The 20494-nt window shown below is 40.1% G+C and overlaps 2 protein-coding genes across 3 annotated transcripts; one reads left to right on the top strand and one right to left on the bottom strand.

Annotated features, from left to right (window-relative positions):
• Positions 1 to 817: 817 nt before the first annotated feature.
• On the bottom strand, positions 818 to 13108 carry sgpp2 (sphingosine-1-phosphate phosphatase 2). Of its 2 annotated transcripts, none has more exons than XM_028045028.1 (5): positions 12723 to 13108; positions 10835 to 10858; positions 6449 to 6628; positions 2323 to 2412; positions 818 to 1595 (listed from the first exon to the last, which is right to left on the bottom strand). In XM_028045028.1, exons 1-5 carry the CDS (start codon positions 12927 to 12929, stop codon positions 1050 to 1052), a joined length of 1047 nt encoding a protein of 348 aa, XP_027900829.1. In that variant the 5' UTR covers positions 12930 to 13108; the 3' UTR covers positions 818 to 1049. The 2 variants fall into 2 exon arrangements, with proteins under 2 accessions (XP_027900829.1, XP_027900827.1); XM_028045026.1 differs by having other exon boundaries at positions 10697 to 10858; positions 12723 to 13081.
• A 1813-nt stretch (positions 13109 to 14921) lies between these two features.
• On the top strand, positions 14922 to 20079 carry rnf228 (ring finger protein 228). Its single transcript, XM_028045029.1, has one exon. It carries the CDS (start codon positions 15675 to 15677, stop codon positions 16443 to 16445), a length of 771 nt encoding a protein of 256 aa, XP_027900830.1. The 5' UTR covers positions 14922 to 15674; the 3' UTR covers positions 16446 to 20079.
• The last annotated feature ends 415 nt before the right edge of the window (positions 20080 to 20494 follow it).

Raw genomic sequence — 20494 nt, 5'->3', positions numbered from 1 at the left:
ACTTTTGCAGTCAGCGAAGCGTTAAATTAAAGTAACCTGCGCAGAAGGCAATCCATCTTGAAAATGAAGTCTGACAGGTGTGCCGGCATTCCTTCTAACTCGACTGAAACAAATCTTATCACTTACCATGCGGTGAAGCAACAGATGGTCTGAACCAATCAGCAGATGGAGAGTCTTTGAGTGGGAAAGCAGACTACAGTATTCATACCCATTGAACTTTTTCACATTTCAAACACAAATTTTAGTGTTTTGGGGGGCTTTTATGTGACACAAAGTGCATACAGTGATCTCTGAATGATTAATATCGCTTAGTCTTAAGTTTTCTGATATGTTTCTTTTTACTGGAAGTGTTGATGTGATGGTGGCCAAGCTTGACTCCCGATTTCAAACTGAGGGAGAATCTGTAGAAAGGAGGCCTCCCAGCAAATAAAAAGTGTTGCATTAATTACAAAGGATATAAATGATTTAATCAAACTTTTTCTTTAAATTGATATTCTCAAAAACATAACTGTTTAGTTAGTTGGTCTTTATAAATTGTTCATAGGTGCTGGTATGTATACACGTTTTTTCTGTTCTGTGATGGACTGGCAACCTTGTCCTGTCAACAGGTTTTACCTGCATAGATCTTCTTTTCACCTCCGTAGCATAACTTTCTTGTTTAATTTCAACATACCTGTTCGTTACCTAATTATAAACATTGAAGTTTGTGGTTGTCTGGCAAAATGTGAGAAAGTTCAAGGCTATAAAGTAAAGTAAAGTTGCTACAGTTCAGTTTGAAACATAAATAACTGCACTCTCTAACCATTGATTCAAACAATCAAATTTAGAACCATGAAAGCTTTATTTATGTGTGGACAAACTTTTTCTATTTACAGCTAAGCTTTACATCAGTGACATGTCTTGTGTGCAGTCTTATATAAATCATTTCCACTGGGGAGTCACACATTCACTTCTTTTTCAGTTTATAAAAGCTCAATAATGTACGGTAAGATAAATATAAAGTTCATTGTTTAGGTAATTACAGATCAGTCTTACTGGATGCCAGATGATCATAGAAGTCCAATCAGAGCAAAGACTCTGTTGACCAATATAGAGTTAACCAGTCCAACAGCTGTGTATGTGACAAACTTGGATGGTACTTCTATTTCCTTCCTCCTCCTGGCATTTTTATCCGTTTTCGGAGCATTGTACCAAGAATACAACGCGTCCAAACTCAGTTTCTTCACTATCTGCCGAGTTCCCACCAGGGCAACAACTCCCACCAGGCTGCGTCCAGCCCCTCTGGCCACAGACAGCGCCGTTACTGTGGGTAGAGGAACAGGTAACGGCCCCCGGGGCTCAAAAGTGTCACCCAGCTGCACATTGGCCCAGTATCCAACTGAGCAACCAGCGCACGTGCCGAGAATGGTGGTGGTATCTCCTCGTGTGGTGGTGTAATGGTCCAGCTCTGGGTATGTGTAGCTTAGGAAGAGCAGCAGTGACAGAGCGATGATGGGGGACAGTGGGCTGGTCAGCTGGAAGCTGTCGAAGGATTCCCAGAAAGGGTAGGTGAGCAGAATCAGGACGGCAGTGATCAAAATGCCACAAACCACATCCTGAAAGCACAGCAATGGCAACATTTAGTCAGCATGTCAGATGATGTAGTGTCATTAGGTTTGATTCTCAATAACTAAAATCAAGCAATTTCTGCAAATCTGAGATGTATGAGACTATGTTATTATTTGTGGCTATTAGCATAATTATTGTCCAAATCAAAAGTTTTGCATCGATGCCACCTTCTGACATTCACTAGTTGGCAGCTGAGTTACACTGTTTGTAAAGACAAGAAAGAGTAAAAAAGATGCATCATTAATGATCCAGGCTTTTGTGATAAAGCAAATGATGGTTGTAGTTTTAGCAATGGCAGCGGAGGAAGTGAAAAAAGCTGTTCAGTCCGTGTTGGACAGGCTTCCAAATATTGAACAGACTTTGCTGAATTAAATTTGTCATTTTTAAAGATCCTCCATTATATGAATATTTCCCTGTGGATTGTTGATTTTTCCTTTTTGTTGAAAGAAACATGTACCCCAATAAAGCACAACCTAATAAGACCAGTTGGTTAAGGATATTTCTGCTAAATCAGTAACATAGCTAAAATCCTGCATGTTTATATTTCTATAGCCTATATGTTAGACTATAGAAAAAAATTAAAAATGAATGGAAGTCAATACTAAGTTCCTGTGAAGATAGAAAGACATAGTGTGTGTGTGTGTGTGTGTGTGTGTGTGTGTGTGTGTGTGTGTGTGTGTGTGTGTGTGTGTGTGTGTGTGGTGACTGGCTCACCAGAACTGAGTGCATGCCAGTGTAGAGTCGGCTCAGAGACACCAGAGACGAGAACGTCGCAGCGATCAGCAGGCCTGTCTGGAAGCAGAACTGACAGAAACACACATTTACCACCAAGCATCACTTTGACACAATCACAAGTTAATTCTAAGGAAAAATGACACACTTTCCCCCAGATATTCATGTTTTCATCAAATCTTTGCATATTCCCATGTAACTCCTCTGCGTCAGCCTGCCTGACAACACCTCACTGCTCCTTTATCTTGCTAGTGTTTCTCTCTTCCTGCTCCCTAGACTCCCCACCCCCACACACACTTTTACCTATGGTGGCAGCTTTTATCCCCCATTCCCATTTAAATAACAGTGAGAAGAGAAGCCTCCTGTATTCATCCACCTCCGTGCCTTTTTTTAGTCTTTTCCTGTCCTTTGCAGCTGGAAGCCTATTCAGTGGTAGTTCATAAAGAGGGAGGGGTTTTATTTCTGAATGGCCACAAAGGATGCCAGGGACAGGAGGGGCGGGGGGTTCGGGAGTCAATCTGTGATTGACTGCCGTGACCTCCGACCTGCTTCGGGAAAAGGCTGAGTTGCCCCGAGGACTTGAGCAGCAGCCTGCTTCTCATCTATATCTGTGCGTGCTCTTCTCTGTCAGGGGATTCCTGGAGGAATTTTAGGGCACAGTTAAGCGCTCTACTGTACTTTGGTGTCTCAGTTGTTGGTCCAATTTCTCTGACCCTCTGAGCAGAGATCAAGTGGAAATGATGCGACCACAAATCAGTCTGACAGCTCCACAGCCCACTTAAAACCTTCCGGCTAAGGCGATTTCTGGTTCATCCTGGTCTTCATGACAATACAGAGCTTGATTGAGACAGCTAATGATTGGCTCCTTGAGTGTTTTATTGACTTGGCAGTTGAGATGGAGAAATAAAAAGAGGAAGAGTGAAGAGGAGGGAGGCGGAGAAGTGGTCTGACAGTCATTGACTCATTGCAGTCTATCAGAGGATGAAGCAGCAGCTCGATGGGTGTGGCTGATATGTGACTGATGGTGACGGCTGCTCCTGCCTTTCACGGCCTATTGTCCAGCAGGCAGGACAGCATGTAATGGACAGCAGGACCACTCCCTTCATTTCAATCTGTTACCCCGTGGCTCAAAGTAATGCAAGTCTGGAAGGATGCTGATTTAACACTATTCCCTGCCTCGTTGATTATAGAAGGTGATTCAGTGGCAGCCATAATAATGGTAATGACACGACAAACATTGAAAGTAAGGACCTTATATAAATTAAGCTGATTTAAATACAGTATGCAACGTATGCAACTTTGTAACTAGTTACATTTACTCCACTGCTTTGACTTGAGGAATGTTTTTATGAACTATTGCTACTCTTAGTTGAGTAAAATTTCAGAATACTCTGTGCAACTTCAATGAAGAAAGAACAACCATATTTTAACCAAAAATATATGAGACAGAGTCACACACTTGCGTCTTGTTTTTATACCACCTTTTTTGTTCTAATGTTTTCTAGCTGCTGAGCATGTTGTGGCATTTGGAGTTTTATAAGATACATTAAACACTATAAATTGTCACTGTAAGTACATTATCCTGTATGCGCATTACCTACTGTAAGTAATAACGTCATGTTAGTTACTGTATGTGCATTTTAATATTGATAAAAAAAGGATTTTAAAAAGTGTTTCTTCTGCTTCAGTGTGTAATTTTGCATTTATTTGTTGTAATTCTTTCTATTTTGGTCTATAAGATGTCAAAACTTAAACATAACTTCAGAAAATGATTTGTTTGATGACATTATGCTAAAATATGAAACTAGATCTTATAATTTGTTACTCAGTACTTGAGTTGCCTTTTTACCAAATACTTTTCTACTTCTATAGTTAGTAATTTCTTGGAAAACCACTTTTTTTACTTTTACTTGTGTAAAAAGTGGTTGTTCACAATGAGAAATATAACATTGACATACAAAGATTGACCCGTCAGGCCATAATGGTAGGAAATACATTTTTAGGAATTGATGCGAGATCTTCAAACTAAGTACATGGTGGTGGTAGTATTATGCTGTGGGCTGTTTTTCTGTCTGTGTAATGTTGCATTGTGCATAGTTGATATAATCATTAGGCTCCACTTCAAATCCACAGATTAATACATTTTGAAAAAATTAGATCTTATATGTGGACGATGCTTCCACACATTCACCAAAACTTATCTTATAAATGAAAAAGCCCCAGAAAGGCTTTCCCAAAACCCTTACTGTAAATATATAAACAAAACCTGGGGACTATGCCTAGAAAAAAGTGGGTTTTGAGTCATGCAACCAAATGGCCTTTAAAAACTTATTCTATGAAATGTGGTTAAATATTCAGCAGATTAATGCCAGAGACCTGCTTGATACAGCTGGTGTCATAAGTTGCTGTGATGTATTATCCAGATTTGAGCAAGCAGATGCCTTTTGGTGACCAGCAGATCCTGAAGACCAGAGACAATGGATCGGTGGCCTAACTGGAGACAACGCATATAAAAGATACTTCAGCAGAGTTTTTGTCATCCATATTCTCATCCCAACCAGCCCCACCATCCAGTAGTGTCTGTTTTTGTTGAGCAATTTGCAGAAATGAACTGCCAGTTATTTAAAAATTATCTTCCTCCTCTCTGTTTTAGTTAGGGAGTTGTTTTTTTCTTCGTTTGGTTTAATAATTTTTAAATAGGTACATTTAGGTTAATATTAAGATAGGCTCCTTCTGTTTGCTACTTTCAGTACTACCTTCACTCTGAAGCTATACCTAGCTCCTCTTTTGTTGTGAAATCTCTTGTTAACAAAACCATTTTAAATAAATCCCAGCAGCCACAAACTGTGTGTGGTGCCTGCTTGAGCTCTGAGGAGGATGGATCCTTTGTTTTACAATCTGGCTGCTCTTAGGTTATAACAGTGATGATGGTTACTAAATGTGTGCGATCAAAGTGCTGCTTACTGAGAGACTCTTAACTAAATGTTGGTGTCGTGTCTGCAAACATTTAAGCCAGTGCAACTGAAATAGATCCAGGATTAATATAACTTGTGCACCCATTGTTTTTGTTTTTACAACACATTGAACACTTGTTGTTTTGAATTGGGTTTCAAAAGCAACAATTCAAATAAGTTCTTAAAAGCCCAAAATGAAAGACTAATGCACATAATGAGTGTATGTGAACTTCTCAAAGGAGCTGTGAAAGACTCTAATGGAGGCTGATGAAGCCATTCTGAATTGTGTGGTTTTAGAAACACTTCAACACTTTGACTGCTGTTTATTAACAGTGACGTAGAGAAGATGCTCGTAATAGGCACTTCTTAGTCATACAGACTCATCCAAAGTCAATTATGTTCATTTCAATTCAGTCATAGTAATAAAACAGTTCAATCAAGTTCAGTTTATTACGCCTGATGGTGAAAAGTTTTCTAAGAAAACCCAGGCGACAGCATAGAGTCACTAAATTTACAGCCATCCTCCTCCTTAACCAATGTTTTTACAACACATTGTAACGGTGCAATGGACTTCTTCAAACCGTTTGTCTCCAGGTGTTTGTCACCCCATTACCACAACTGCACAGCTTGAGAACTGTTTCCTTTCTTACTTCAAAATAAAAGCCTATTGCAACTATAAAAGTCACATGCCGACTGCAGCTGGATAGCACTCTGTGAGACAGACTCCACTTTGACAACAGATGTTGGATAGGATTTGTTATTTTGAAAGTGAGCTTGATCATATTTTATAATGAAGTCTTTCTGGCAATTTTAATATGATTTAGTTTGTATTTCAACGAAAAGTAAAATCAACTATAAAAACACATAAATTGCTTTTATTTTATTATTTAATCTGGCTGTAAATAGTGTTTTAACTTTAATATGAATTAGTTTGTATTTCAACGAAAAGTAAAATCAACTATAAAAACACATAAATTGCTTTTATTTTATTATTTAATCTGGCTGTAAATAGTGTGCAGTCGCACTCTATTATATCCACTATATTTGTTTTCCAATTAACCTGTGGAAGTAATGTGGATTTTTGACATATGAATGAAGCCCAAACCAAAGTACTAATCAGTGATGTTTCACTGCAGACAAACACGTACGCTCACCTGTACTCTGGAGGGAGCACTCAGTAAAAGTGTGAAGGAGATGGCAGTGGCGGCCATCGCGTGGGTGGACGGCAGTCCGTACTCCGCATCCACGCGCGTCTCAAGCTTGACCACGGGCGGCGAGGGCGGGCGAGGAAGCTTCAGCAGGTCCTTCATCACCTGGCCAACGTACATCACCAACTGGAACAGAGATATATATATTTTTAAAGTGTTTTTATTAATGCTTAATGGCAGCAGTTCACGTCCATTTAAGCTTTCAACACCCAAAAGATGTTGGTATATTATAAGGTATAACCTTGGTATATTATGATACTTGTTACCAACCAATAACTTGCACATTTTAGTTACTTATACCTCCATATTTCTTTGACAATTAACCTTTCTGGCTAGTGGCCATAAAGGAGTAAAAAGAAGCAGAAAGCGGAAATGAAGGAAGAAAGATCTTTGAAAAAGTAAAAATCTTGATGACCATTTGCTTTGAAACTAAGCTCCAGTTCTCATAAATATCTAATCAACATCCCGACTCAAGGATTAAGCTGCACAAAAGTGCAGATCCCACACAGTATAAAGTGCCGATGCTGCAAATGTGCAGTAACTAAATCTATTATAAGAAACAGAGTTGAAGACAGGAGACTTTGCTGACACACCGTTTTGAGCATCTTTGGGTGAGACTATGCTCTTCATCTGACAAAAGACCAGAGCAAGGTGAATTCACGTGTGGGTGGATGTGGGTGTACGTCTCTGCATCTGTGCCCAGTCAAATCTGATGCATATTCTCTTTCATGAGAATATGCCACTGGATAGGCAGGCCCGCTCCGGCTCCAGGTTTATTTAAAGCCAGGCCTTGTATATTTAATGAATGGATGTCTTATTGAGGAGCAGGAAGGCAGTGAGTACAGAGGGAGCAGGATAGTAATGTATGTGTTTAAGGAGAAGAACAGAGAGGTTGTTATTACAATCCCATTTGACACAGCAATCAGCGAGATTTTGTTACCATGGCAAAGGAGACATTAAAGTACCTCGACTGATCCACTGTTTCTGCTCATATGGAGACACAATGAGCTTTTTAGGACTTGAGGCAGACACCGAACAGGAGGAAGGCAGGCTGCAGAGATTCGTTCTGTTTTAGCCACAAGGGCATTACCGAGGGTAAGCGATGATAGGAAACGAAACCTGAAAAATAGAACACTTCAGCTTGACTCCTCGCATAAATACTAGATGGGACTGCAGCCAGATTTATTTTTTTCACAAACCAATCTCCTTCTTTTATAGCTATAAAAAATCTTGTCATGCAGGGTCAGTGCTAGAAATTGAAGACAGTAGAGGGGATAACATTTTAACCATTGGAGTTTACAGTTATGATATAGCCTAAGTCAGCTAAAAAATAAATGATCACAAAAACTAACAATGGAAAATCAGAGTCTGAGTTTTACAGTTTCCATAAACTGCAAAACAAAATTGCTTGTGTTGGATCTTATGAAGAGGAGTTCCAGGAAGGAAACTCTGTCATGGACAGCATAAAGCGCTTTGGAGTCCCCTGACTTAATAAGGTGCTACCTTATTAAGCAGGTAGCAAATGCAGGATAATTTACCATGTAAAATTGCTCAGATTACAGTCCAAAATGTAAACAAAAGTACAAATATTTCTGAGACTGAGTGTCTTCTCCATTTGTTTTCATGTATGAAATGAAAAAGTAATATGCTTTTCCTCTCTCCTTCCAGTCTGTTACTGTGTAGTGGTATGTGTAAGCAGTGTGTGGCAACAATAAAGATTCAAAATTACTTTACCCTCAAATTTGATGGTGACAGTTGTTGTTACAACACCAATCTAAACTTATGACACTCTAGCTAACACCTACAAATCTTTTAAGGAACTGCAATGACCATAAATTTGCAGTAAAATCACAACACTGACAATCTAACTGAAACTAAAGGGGAAAAAAAATAATGTTGCACTTTTATTCACAGCAGCCTTGTTATGTACAGATGCTGTTTTCCATTTTTTGTTGCCCTTGGGTCATTTCTGAATATAAAATGTCCTATTACCATATTCATCTGACTTTACATGCACAACTCCTAACAGAAAACAGACAATAAACAAGGGACAGACAATGGCAAGCCCATTCAGCACACACATTGCCACTGTGTATTCATACGATAATCCATACGACAGTGTGTCTCTGTCCTCACACACTGAATCTGGCGGCCAGCTCGAGTAAGAGCATGATGCGACACCCTTATCTTCTACACAAACATCACATTGAGCTGCCTCATTGATGGCTCTGTGACATTCACATCAAAAGGCCTGACCCCACAGACAGACTCCGCACATTAAGGGAAGAGTTAAAGACTGTCTGACTTTGTGAATAAGTATATTGATCGAGCCGAGAGCAGATTCTGACTTTGATCTTTCCGCGTTTGGATAGGACTGTCGGGTGTGTATATTTTGAGACGGTGGGGGGGTGAACAGGTCGTTATTTGTAAGGCTGGAGACACGCTATGTGTGATGGGTGTTTTTTTCTTCCACAGTGACATGAGACATAAGACATGACTACGGTTTTTCTCGGTTGCTTTTGTGCATTTCTCCAATAATCCTTGACATTTGTAAAACAATAAGTGCATTTCTTTTAACAATTGGTATGAAAAGCAAAACACTATGGATTACTCCAGAATCCATGGTGAAACTGGATTTTACTCCAGAAAACACGCTTTCTTTCTCAAAGTTCTGAGTTTGTCTCTTAAAAGTCCGACCAAGTCATTGTGATATAGAAAGAAAAAGACAGCACTGCAAAGCACAAAGAAAAAACATAAAAGTAGAAACAGGAGCATAAGACAATCTGCTTGAGGAAAATTTTACATGGAGTGCTGCAGGAAATACAGCGAAGTTTTCCGACATTTTCTGACTGTTATGGTAAAATCAAAGTTATGCCAGCAAGTTTATTATAACTTGTGTTTTACCATAACTTTTGACCGTTGTGGCTTTTTATTTTTGTTGGCCCTTCTGGGCCACTGTATAAATAAAGACACTACCTAGAAATCATATTTATAAAATCCCTTAGATTTGCTTAGAATTGTTTTTTTTTTTTAAATACACCAGAATCCTGGATTAATGTTGGCTTTTCTTAATATATCTGGCCTCTAGTGTCACTACCTGCAAGCATACTTTGAAATATTCCCTCTGGCAGAGTATTTGCATGATTTCAATTGCATTATGCTAAAGTAACAAAACTACAATGCAATTCTTGACTATATAGTTTCTCATGACTACTGTTTTCTAAGTCAACCAAAGTTGACCTGTGATGAAAACCAAGAAAGAACATTAAAGGACAGTAGTGAAATGTGTGTGTGTGTGTGTGTGTGTGTGTGTGTGTGTTTGTGTGTGTAGCTGTAGCTCAGCTTTAACCTTAGATAACTCCAACATCACAATAGCAAGGCGCTGTAGCGAGTGAGAGGTGCAGGGTGATGAGCCCCCAGGGCAGAACAGAGCAAATGGCTGGTCCAGAGAGAGAAAGCTCAAACGCTGATGAGGCCAATAAAACGCTCTACAGAGAGAGGCTGGTAATGCCTAACTAGAGGGAGGGCAATGAGTGTGTTTAGCAGGCGACAGAGAGATTGCAAGTATATATGTGTGTTGGAGTTTATGTGTGTTTGAAATGGAGTTCACATGGGGCCGTGGTGCACCAGAAGAATGGTCTCTCTTCCTCCTGGGGGGCCAAACAAGGGGTTCAGACACAGGGCACCCACCAAGCGCTTGAGGCAGGGACATGAAGGGCACAAAAACACGCTGCCCATCACACACATTGAGGGACTGAGGCAGTATGACTGCCTGTGTGTCACTGAAAATGTCATGAAGGTTTCATCTGACATGTTTCCAAGGTCTCCTGTCATACAGGGCAGGACACTGTCTCAATAAACATCTAAAAGAGAGAGCCAAGCGGTCTTTTGGCACTGATGTGTCCTCATATGTGTCGTCTTGCTATGTCAGGGGCCCTGGACTAGCTGGCCCTTGTATCCCTGCCTACTGGCCTGGGGATATATGGCCTTGGTGGTGTCAGAGACAGGTCACTGGAAGGAGGTCAAATGATGAAAGGAGGTTTAAAGGTGAAGAGAAGGAGACAGAGCAACACAAGAAGAAAGGCAGCATTGTAAAGGAGGAGAACATCATCCTGATGGTTTGTGTTTGTGCCTGCTAAGGTTATCTCACAGATACACACGGCCAGAGGTGATCTCTCTTTGACTGAAACTTACGGTCCACATGTTGACAAGGCGGCGGCAGAGGAACGGGTCCAGATTCCAGTGTATGCAGGGCAAGCAGGTGATGTAAAACACTTCATGACCTAGAGCAGCTGAGAACAGGAAGAGGAAGTGGAGCAGCCGGTTTCTTACCTCATACTGAGGCTTTTTGCAGTCCTACACAGAGGAAACACACATTTAGGTTTGGGTTGTTACCCACTATTAGGTAGTTGAGGTTTAGAAATCACTGACTTCCAGTTCATAATGTTTCTGTGAAGAAGTAAATTTTACTGTTTTGATCCCAGTTTAATGCTTTAGATTGATAAAAACATTTTAACAAAGATAACCCAAGTAACCTTACAGAGTTTTAAAATTATGATTTAATTTGTTACCATCTCTTTGGAAGAATTATGGAATTAGATTTCATTCCAGAATTTGACTTTGATTTTTCAAAACCTTCCTTTTGTTTCTTTCAAAGGGAGACTTCCTGCTCCCAGATCATCACACTGCTACCACCATGTTTGACTGTTGATGTTCTTTTTTTCTGAACTTCTGCATTAGTTTTATGCCAAATGTATCAGAATATTTTTCCAGTACTCTTGGGGATCATTAAGATGTCTTTTGACAAATGTGCGATGTTACCTTTTGAAAACTGTTCTTTTATTATTATTATTATTTAATCTGGCTGTCAATGTCTATTATGTTGGTGTGTCTGTTAAAGAAAAGCAAAAATATACTAGATTTATCAACCAAAACTAGCACTCAATAGTTGCAACACTGCTACATGATCTGACTCCAAGAAAAATTGCCTAATAAAAACGGCTTTTTTCCTGTATGTAATTCTTACACAACGTCAATCTCCAAATTCTGTCCTATACACAAATTCTCCTTACTGTGCACTGCCAGTCAGCTGGTTGAGAGACAAATACCATACTTTTCTCTCAAAAGAAAGACAATTTTGGGCGTTAAGGAATATTTCTGTTTTGAAAATAAAGGACAATCATCGGCTGTGTTTTCCGAACAGAAAAGTCACCTGTTATAACACTTCTATGAGTACGGCAGAGAAGCTATGTCATTTTGATTGGGTCTATGTAGCCCAATCAAAATCACATTTTATGCAAGTTTTACACGCCATTATATACCAGGGAAGTCAACAATGTGCTACATGCTTAGCTGCATAAGAAATATATTGTTTTAATTAATAATGTTAATACAGTGATTTTGTAAATATGTACAATATTTGTTACACCAGGAGAAACTCAAATTTGGCCCTGCCTACACAGACTGACATAAAACATAATAGAACTCTGCAGCTAAAGCCAGCAGAGGAATCATTGGAATAAGATTAGATCCATTAATCCAATTTTGCAACCAGCCCACGGTCTGGTGGCTACACCCTTTTCCTTTTTCCTCATTTTGTACACACACCACAAAAATTAATTTACTATGGTGTTTAATTCAACAATTCCTTCAAATGACTTCAATTTGTATCACATTAATGGTTATTATAATTGGTTGTGTGGATTGCCCAACAGAGTATCGATTAAAAAAACACAACTACCATCAAATTTGTGTTTTCTTATTTTCATTCAGTTCATCTGAACATTATTGGAACCATAATTGGTGTTGCTTAGTAAGCACAGTTTTAAAATCTCATTCTACTTAAGTGTCTTCTCAGAAATCCTCAGAAAATCTGCCCAAGTAAAATCTATACACCTAATACTTGAGTTCTATTGACTCAATTCTAAATGTTTGCTTAATACATCTAATATAGACCGCATAGCCTTTTATATGAAAGTAAAAAGTATAAACATCCCGTACACAACTTGCCTTGCTGCGCAGGAGGAGCAAACACCTGACAAACAAGAAAAGCCAGTCAAACTTTGGCTTGCAAAACCTGACTCTTTGTTTAAGCATGTGTTCTCCGGTTGGTTTATTGTTTTTTTTTATTCTAATGTACCCGATGCAGGATCTACGTGTAAACAAACTCAAGTTCTCTTCTTTTCTAATGAAACACATATTAGCAGAGACATCTAATGACCTTGTATTCATAGTTTGAGTTGCTGTCTTGCCGGTCCCAGCTTCCCTGCAGCTGCCCACGTGGTTTCTCCTGGGTGATAGGGGCTCCGTTCGCAGATCGGCTCCTGCCGGGGCCCGGATTCGACCCTTCGACTAGGTACAGCCCGCATTTTCTCTGGAACCGGGCCACAAGCTCCGGATCCTGGAGGTAGGCCATCAGCTCCTGCATGTCAGGTGAGAAGGCAGGAAGTGTCGGTGAGCGATGCGGATGATCTACCTTACGTAGAGGAGATCACGGAGAGTGAGAGCGAACATCCCGGGTAGGTGCGGCTGCTGTGTCACAGGTGAGCTCAGCGGGGGCGGGGCCACAACAGGGATCAACCAGTAGCTGTGAGTCTGTAGTGGTGATTATGTGACCTTTATACCAGGCTGGTTCAGGTGATGTCATAAACTGTATATATAGCAAGTGGAAAGTATTTATAGCCTAATATTGCTGCAGGGATTCGTGGGAATTCGTAAACATACGCCAATGACTGATAGTTTTGCTGCAAATTCTTAATTGGATTTAGGTCTGAACTTTGACTGTTCCACTATATAACATAAAGATGCTTTACTCTTAAGCTCCCCCATTGTAGCTGTGATTGTTTGTTTTGGGTTGTAATGCAGGAATGTGTTCTGTCAACCCAGTCTCAAGTTTGTTTTATTTTATTTTATTTTATTTCCCATCCATCCATAACTAATTTCCCTGTCCTGTTTAGTGTTGTTGGAAGCTGAAACTTCACCCCAGTCTCACGTCTTTCTCTGCCTCTGTTTTTTCTTTTCCCATCCTCTTATCCAGCTGCCTGCAGAATTAAACCTTCCCAACTGCATGATGCTCCCACCACCATGTTTCACAGACGGTATAATGTGCTCAAAGTGATGAGAAGTATTTTTCCAACACAGACAGTGTTAGCCAAAAGGTTTGAATTCTACATTTATAGAGAGCACTCAAATTTATCTGGCTTAAACTTTAATGGAACTTCCTTTGGCTTACTTTCAGCATTGCTACCTTCGTGCCACACGTCCAGAAAAGGACAGATTTATTGCATGTATAACTCACAGTTGTCCTTAGGACAGATGCAGTGGATCTGAGCAACTCTTCCAACGTCACCATATGTCTCTTAGCCTTCTCCAATAAATACAAACCCATCCAAAATCAAAGCATCAGAAAAACAGAACCACCAGAACAGGTTTGTACTTTAGGCTGTTATTCAGCTGAAGTACTGTCAGCATTAAATGTTACACTTTGTAAAGTTTTTTGTTTGTTTTTATGCATGTGCTATCACAATAGAATGTTGCAGATAGCCTACTAAAGGAAAGCATCTTTGTTTCATTATTCATTATTTCATTGTTTTAACAGCAGCAGAACTACTCCTACCCTTTTCAGGCTTTATATCAGCAAAGAACTTTAACCTCAGAGTGTGAAGCCTCATATCAGACACTAATAACTATTTATAACACGTCCTCTCTGTCCCCAAGAATAAACCTCAGCACGAACAGCTGGGTGTGCACACGTCACGCACAGCTGCTTACCACAACATAAGTTATGACTCGATATTATTTTGGAGGACAGTTTAATCGGATCAGACCACAAACTCAGTTTCTGTAGAATAATCAGCTTCTCTAGCTTCTAAAATGGCTGCAGTGTTCCTTCGAGTGATCATCCATTTGTCCTTTTAGATTTGCTCGGCTGTATTTCTTCTGTCCCTAAACAGATCAGAATTCAACTGGCTGCAGCTGTCCTTTGCTCCAGCATCTGTTAACCCCCAGAGATGTTGTTGTTGTAAGCCATGGTACTTTGAAAAAGCGTTTGTACCCTTGCACTTTTTCACACCTTCAGTCTACAACCACAAACTTCTGTGTGTGTTATAGGGATTTTATGAGACAGACTAAATAAAGGGGAGATAAGGAAGTACAGAGAAAATGATCATCTATTTTCCTTTTTTTGTTGCAAATGTAAATCTGAAAATGGTACATATTTATTCAAACCCTTTCAGTCTGATACCTTTAAATAAAACCTACCCAGTCGCTAATGTTTGCCAGTGACCTATGAAGCCCCAGTTTGACCGTGAAGGAAGCTATCATATAAAGTTTATTGCAAATTGCAGTAACATGCATACAAATTCACACCACACTTTTCAGATTTACACTGCAAGAAAAAAATACTTTGAAAATGATGTAAAAATATATCCGTGTACTTCTCAATAATGTGCTTCTTGCCTCTTTAGAAATTTCTGTCCTGGGACAAAATATGAAAAGATTAAAGGGGTTTCTTTGCCATGTAACGCATATAATATTTAGGTTTCATGGCTTAAAAGACTGGGATGTTTACATATTCAGTCATATGAATTACCATTTAATTTGAGAGGAAATTATTCTAACGGAATAAACAATTTGATTAATTGTTCATTTTCATTTTCAGTTGGTGTTTGCGCTTCGTCAACACAGTAAACAGAGGCACGCTGACTGTCAAAGTGAGAAGGTGTCGGAGAAACAGCTGGACAAAGCTGACGTTCTGCTGCCATACAGTCGGGTGAGTTTTGACGCTCTTTGTTCCAGGAAACAATGAAGTGGCTCCCCCCACCCCCAAATGAGCGCATCCCACTGTACGCAGCGTCTACGTAATCTGGCTGCTGGAGCTCTGAGAACAACAACACGCACTCGGGACTGAGGGATGCTGCTGGAACCCAGTCGATGATGCGCCCCGCGCTCCGCAGGAGTCACCGCCATTACATCATCTTCCCCCGCTCGAGAGCCGTTTAATCACCGTCTCTAACTGGGATCCCGGCCGTTTGGATCGAGCAGCGGGGATTAATGAAACGCGCGACCATGGCGTTTCAATGAAAGCAGTGGAGGGGAGGGAGAGAGCAGGAGAGACGTGCACCGTCATCAGCATCTGTCCGCCAGCTCCCTTTGTTTTCACCGGAGAACGTGAATGGCGAGAGATGACATGGCAGAGGTAGACTTGCCATCAAACGGAGCGGAGCCCCCCGGTGAGGCCTCCCCGGCGTTCCCCTATGAGGAGTACGAGTGTAAAATCTGTTACAATTACTTCGACCTTGACCGGCGGGCTCCGAAGATCTTGGAGTGTTTGCACACGTTCTGCGAGGAGTGCCTGAACACGCTTCACCTCCGGGAGGAGCGGCCATGGCGCATCAGCTGCCCAGTGTGTCGCCACCGGACGCCTGTCCCGGACTACCGGATCCAGAACCTGCCCAACAACACCAAGGTGACGGAGGATTTCCCGCTCTACATCGACTCGGACCCCTTGCCGCAGGACGCCCTGCCGCCGTATCCTCCGCCTCTGCACCCGGCTCTGGTCGCCCTCCGCCGTGAGGAGGCGTCGGGCGCGTCCGGCGCCAGCCAGGCGACTGCTTCCACCACGGTGTCCACGGCCACTACCCTCTCTCAGGACTCGGTGCGCTACGACAGCTGTCAGAGCTGCAAGAGGGTGGCGCTGACCACCGGCTGCGTGTGCGTGATTTTCTCGTTCCTGTCCATGCTGGTGCTGCTGTTCATGGGCCTGATTTTTGTGCACAGCCACAGCATCCCCCCTTCTCCGGCCGGACCCATCTGTTTGTCGGTCGCCAGTATACTGGCCATGTTCTCTGTGGTCGTCACGTGGCTCATCTGCTGGCTCAAATACAGACCTGACCATGAGACAGGCCGCGCGTCCGCTACCAGTAACTCCAGGAGGAACGCCTGATTGGCTGCTGGCTCTGATGTACCAGAGCTGTGTGTGTGTGTTTGTGAGACCATGTACATAGGAGGCAACACATTTTTTTTTCTTGCTCCCTTTACTTTTTTTAGGGAAAATGGCCTTTTATCAGTATAGCAAACACCCAAAGGCCTTCATGTTGTTTGGAGCAATATAGGCCAACTTGATCCTTGATAATCATTTTTCCTAAGCTTATGCACTGGACTTTGAGGTGGTAGCTGACTGGACGTGTTGCTGCTTGAACTTCTTACTTTGATGAGATTTTTGGGGTGTATTTGGTTTGATAAAAAAACCATGAAGTACTTAGATTTGGGTTTAGTACCCTTCCCGTCACTGTCTAGCTATATAATATGCATTTACCCCCACTATGCCACTCACTGTATGATAACTGTCCACAGTGATTCAGTCACATCTCAGAAACACCCACCAGTGTTATTGTACAGATACGCTCACTTTAGGGGTTTTGATTGAAAGGGTTTGGTTTTGATGGATGCTTACTGCGTGTTTATGTGGTGAATCTTTAAATCGGATCTCAGCTAAGCTGCATCCACAACGGAATCATGTAAATAGGTCAGAGGTATGGACAACTGCTGCAGGATGTTTGACGTGATCAGCCTTTTTTTAAGAGGCCTTCCTTTGTGCTTTACCTTTATCTTGCAGGATGGTACTGTTTTTACTGCCCACTTCTTCCAAGCAAAGGAAAACGAAGAGACAACTTGTGATTTTGAACCCGTGTTTTGCTACTTTAGTGCATGTGAGGTCATTCTATTCCTTTCTTTACTTTATAATGAAAGAGACAGGTTGTCTCCTGACTTTTGTGCCTCACCGTGTTTCTAAATGAAGTTAAACTTCACTGCTATCAGAATCAGACAGCGTCTAAGCTCGGGTGTAAATGGGGATTCCCTCATCTGCTCTCATCTGTTACTTACACTCTGGTAGTTAAAGACAGGGTTTTCCAACGTATAGCACCCTTTTGTATGTTAGAATAATGTAAAAGCTTTTACATGCTGCTTCCGAGGAGAGAAATGTTGGGCAGGTGCAGTCAAGATTCCCACTTCAGCTACTTCCAAGTTCACCTCTCTTCTTTTTCTCCAAAGCCATAATTAAGAATTGTGTCACCTTTACAGGTGCAGTGAGCCGGTTTTGAATTGGTTCACTCCCCAGTAGGTCTGGAACCCTATTAGCTATACTCAAACAACAGACTGTTAGAATACAACTGATAACTTTTGATTCAACAGGTTTAATTTTTGTGGTTACAAAAAACTCTTCAATTTGTTAAATTGCGGCTTTAAATGTTAGAATTCATTTCTTTGAATTTGTCTGAAAACAAAGAGATTCTCCGACCTGACCCTTATGTCTGGGCTAGCTAGAAGATTTTTTCTATCCCCAAATTATCAAACAAAATACAATTTTTGAATTTATTTTATTGAATTATATTGGCAAAACTGTAACTAATTTTTAAGATAAACTTGTTTAACTGGTAGGTCGTCCTTTCCCTTGACCACCCCAGCTAAGACCAGCCTTTTGTTGACATTGCGGTTAGAAAGGTTAGAAAGCTGAGGTTAGAAAGCTCACCTTACAAGTTGGACTTTATCATCAGCGTAATCATAGTAGCTAAAATAAAAAAAGCTCTTGACTTTAAAAAAAATTGATGGTTTGTGTTATAAATATTTATCCATAACAGAGATCGTATTATCAATGCAGCCACTTTGATCTGTATTAAGGGAGCCTAATCACCTACATTGGTAAAATTGGCTCGTAAAATTAATTGAACAATTTGTAAACAATTTGTGTAATAGAGTATTTCTGAATAGAAATCATGTAAGTTCTACTGCCAAAAAAACAACTTCCAAACATGTTCTAAAATCTATAGTTAAATTTGATTAATTGTAACTAAGTGCTTAGATTGTTTTGCTCTTCTGGTTTGTCCACCTTGCTAATAAGAAACCACAAATAACTATACTTTTTTATTAAAGCATAAAATGGTAATAAACATTTTGAATCCGTTCTCTCAAGGTGATATATAAAGCTTTTCTCTAATTTGCGTCGTAACCTCAGGATTAGAAACTCAGCTTTATCATTCAGCTAAATGAGGAGCAGTTACCTGCAATGATTATTTTTTTTAAAAACTGGTAAAATTGAACTTGATTTGTATAAATCTAAATGAATATTTCTGAGCAGACGTCACGTAGATAGAAAATGTAGTCGATCCACTAAATGAGTTGCGTTCTAACCAGTTACATCATTTTGCCCCCCTTTTTTGTTCTCCAATTTTAAAAAGAAGCTTACAAACAAATCAATTGGATTATGAAATGGCATCGGACTTATTTTAGCAGGACATTCAAAGACCCTTTACATGAAATCAGTCATTTCCATTCACACACAAGTTCACATTAATATAATTTTAACACATTAATATAAGATTCAGGCATAAAATGTTATTGAAGTAGTGATACATTTTAAATGTAATCAAACACTTGAAAACATTGTAAATGCTGTGGCTTTCATTTACAACCACACCTCATTGTGTCACTCATTGGCAAAGACTGCCTCAAGACTAAGTTCATCATGCTAGCTACTTAGCTTTAGCATTAGCACTGTGGCTGACCTAGTTTAGCTGGATGCAATATTTAATTCTTGCTCCAACACCAGTCTTATTGCAGTTTTTAACATTTAATTGACAACACAATTTGTAACACCCTTCCAGATAGGTATCTTCTAGATACTGAACCAGATGAAGAAGAAGAGTTAGCTTAATCAAAATATTTAGTAAAATTGAGTTTAAAATGATTATGTAGGCTTTGCTACCAAAATAAAGTAGATAATGTTAGCATTTTGCTATTATCGTCCATTACATTTACAAACTAATTTCCTTGATTGAACTATAACTATATTATATAAAATGTAATAGGTAATACCTCCCCAAAACATTTTTATAGTGAATGTGGCTGAGTTTAGATAAATGCAGTAGGATTATGGATGTTGAAAGCTGGTAGGTAACTATAAAAACACCCTGCAGATGGTGAAATGAAACTATTTCCACCTTAAATGTTTGCATGCTGGAATACACTTTGAGTCTCCATGGAATACAACAGGATCAGGATCAGACAGTGTAGTGTAATGGAAGTGGGCTAAACGGGAGGGTGTTATTTTTGTGATTGTACAATTCTGATGCTTCATAATCTAAAACAAAATGTCAACATGAACTGTATTAATGTAAAACTGAGAAATTGTGAGACTAACATGTTTTTCTCTGAGCCTTTCTGTTTGAAAGTATTCCTGGCTGCAGTGGAGGAGAGAAACAGCAAAGCCAGTTTCCCATGGTTATTGATGGTTATTGAGCTAGAGCCCTGCCAATCCTATTGCTTCAATCAGCCTGCTTTCCCCAACAAGTACGATGCACTTTCACCCTCTTATTTTACACAAGTAATGGGGTAAAAACCTTTGACCAATGTAAGCATAATGTATTTATTTCTGAGGACCTAGAAAACATTGTTAGTTTTTATGAGAGTCTGTGGTTGTCGTTCAAGTTCCAATTGTATTTGCACAGAGAAATGTCTTTATGTGCTGATTTACATGCATAAACACATTTCAGTAATAAAGGAAACATGCATACCAGTCACATTGGTTTCATTTGTCTCTCCACAGAATGAAAACAACAGCTGTTGGAGAGGCCTGTTATTTAGGCAGTTTTTTCTCTCATGTTAGCTCTTACATAATGTGGTTCACAATAAACTGAGTATGATCCAACTTGACACATTAAGCTCCCTGCTGTGCATCAAATGTGCCCCCTACTGGATGACTAAGGATGTTACATGCCTGCCAGTAAACAAAACAAACAAAAAAAAGTAAAATCCCTTTCTAGTGTCAGGCAACAGGGTGGTTGCATTTTTCATGCAGAGTAAACTTCTGGTGGTACAAGCTTGATGAAGTGCAAACAGATTTTTTTTTCAGAGTGAGCTAAATGCTAATTTTCCATTAATATCTCTTAGATTAGTCATACTTGTTCATACAAGGCCTCCCTGTTGGCTGAAATA

The sequence above is a fragment of the Xiphophorus couchianus genome, chromosome 18, assembly GCF_001444195.1.
Source record: "Xiphophorus couchianus chromosome 18, X_couchianus-1.0, whole genome shotgun sequence".
Lineage (NCBI taxonomy): Eukaryota > Metazoa > Chordata > Actinopteri > Cyprinodontiformes > Poeciliidae > Xiphophorus > Xiphophorus couchianus.
This window is presented reverse-complemented; position numbering and strand designations above follow the sequence as displayed.

Bases quoted from the DNA above. Each gene is read 5' to 3' on its own strand.
- sgpp2 (XM_028045026.1), bottom strand. From the start codon at position 12,929: ATGCAGGAGCTGATGGCCTACCTCCAGGATCCGGAGCTTGTGGCCCGG. The intron at 6,629-10,696 runs GTAAGTTTCAGT...TCTCTGTTCCAG, and splicing joins GCCTTGTCAACATGTGGACC to TTGGTGATGTACGTTGGCCA. The intron at 1,596-2,322 runs GTGAGCCAGTCA...CTGTGCTTTCAG, and splicing joins CTGGCATGCACTCAGTTCTG to GATGTGGTTTGTGGCATTTT.
- rnf228 (XM_028045029.1), top strand. From the start codon at position 15,675: ATGGCGAGAGATGACATGGCAGAGGTAGACTTGCCATCAAACGGAGCG.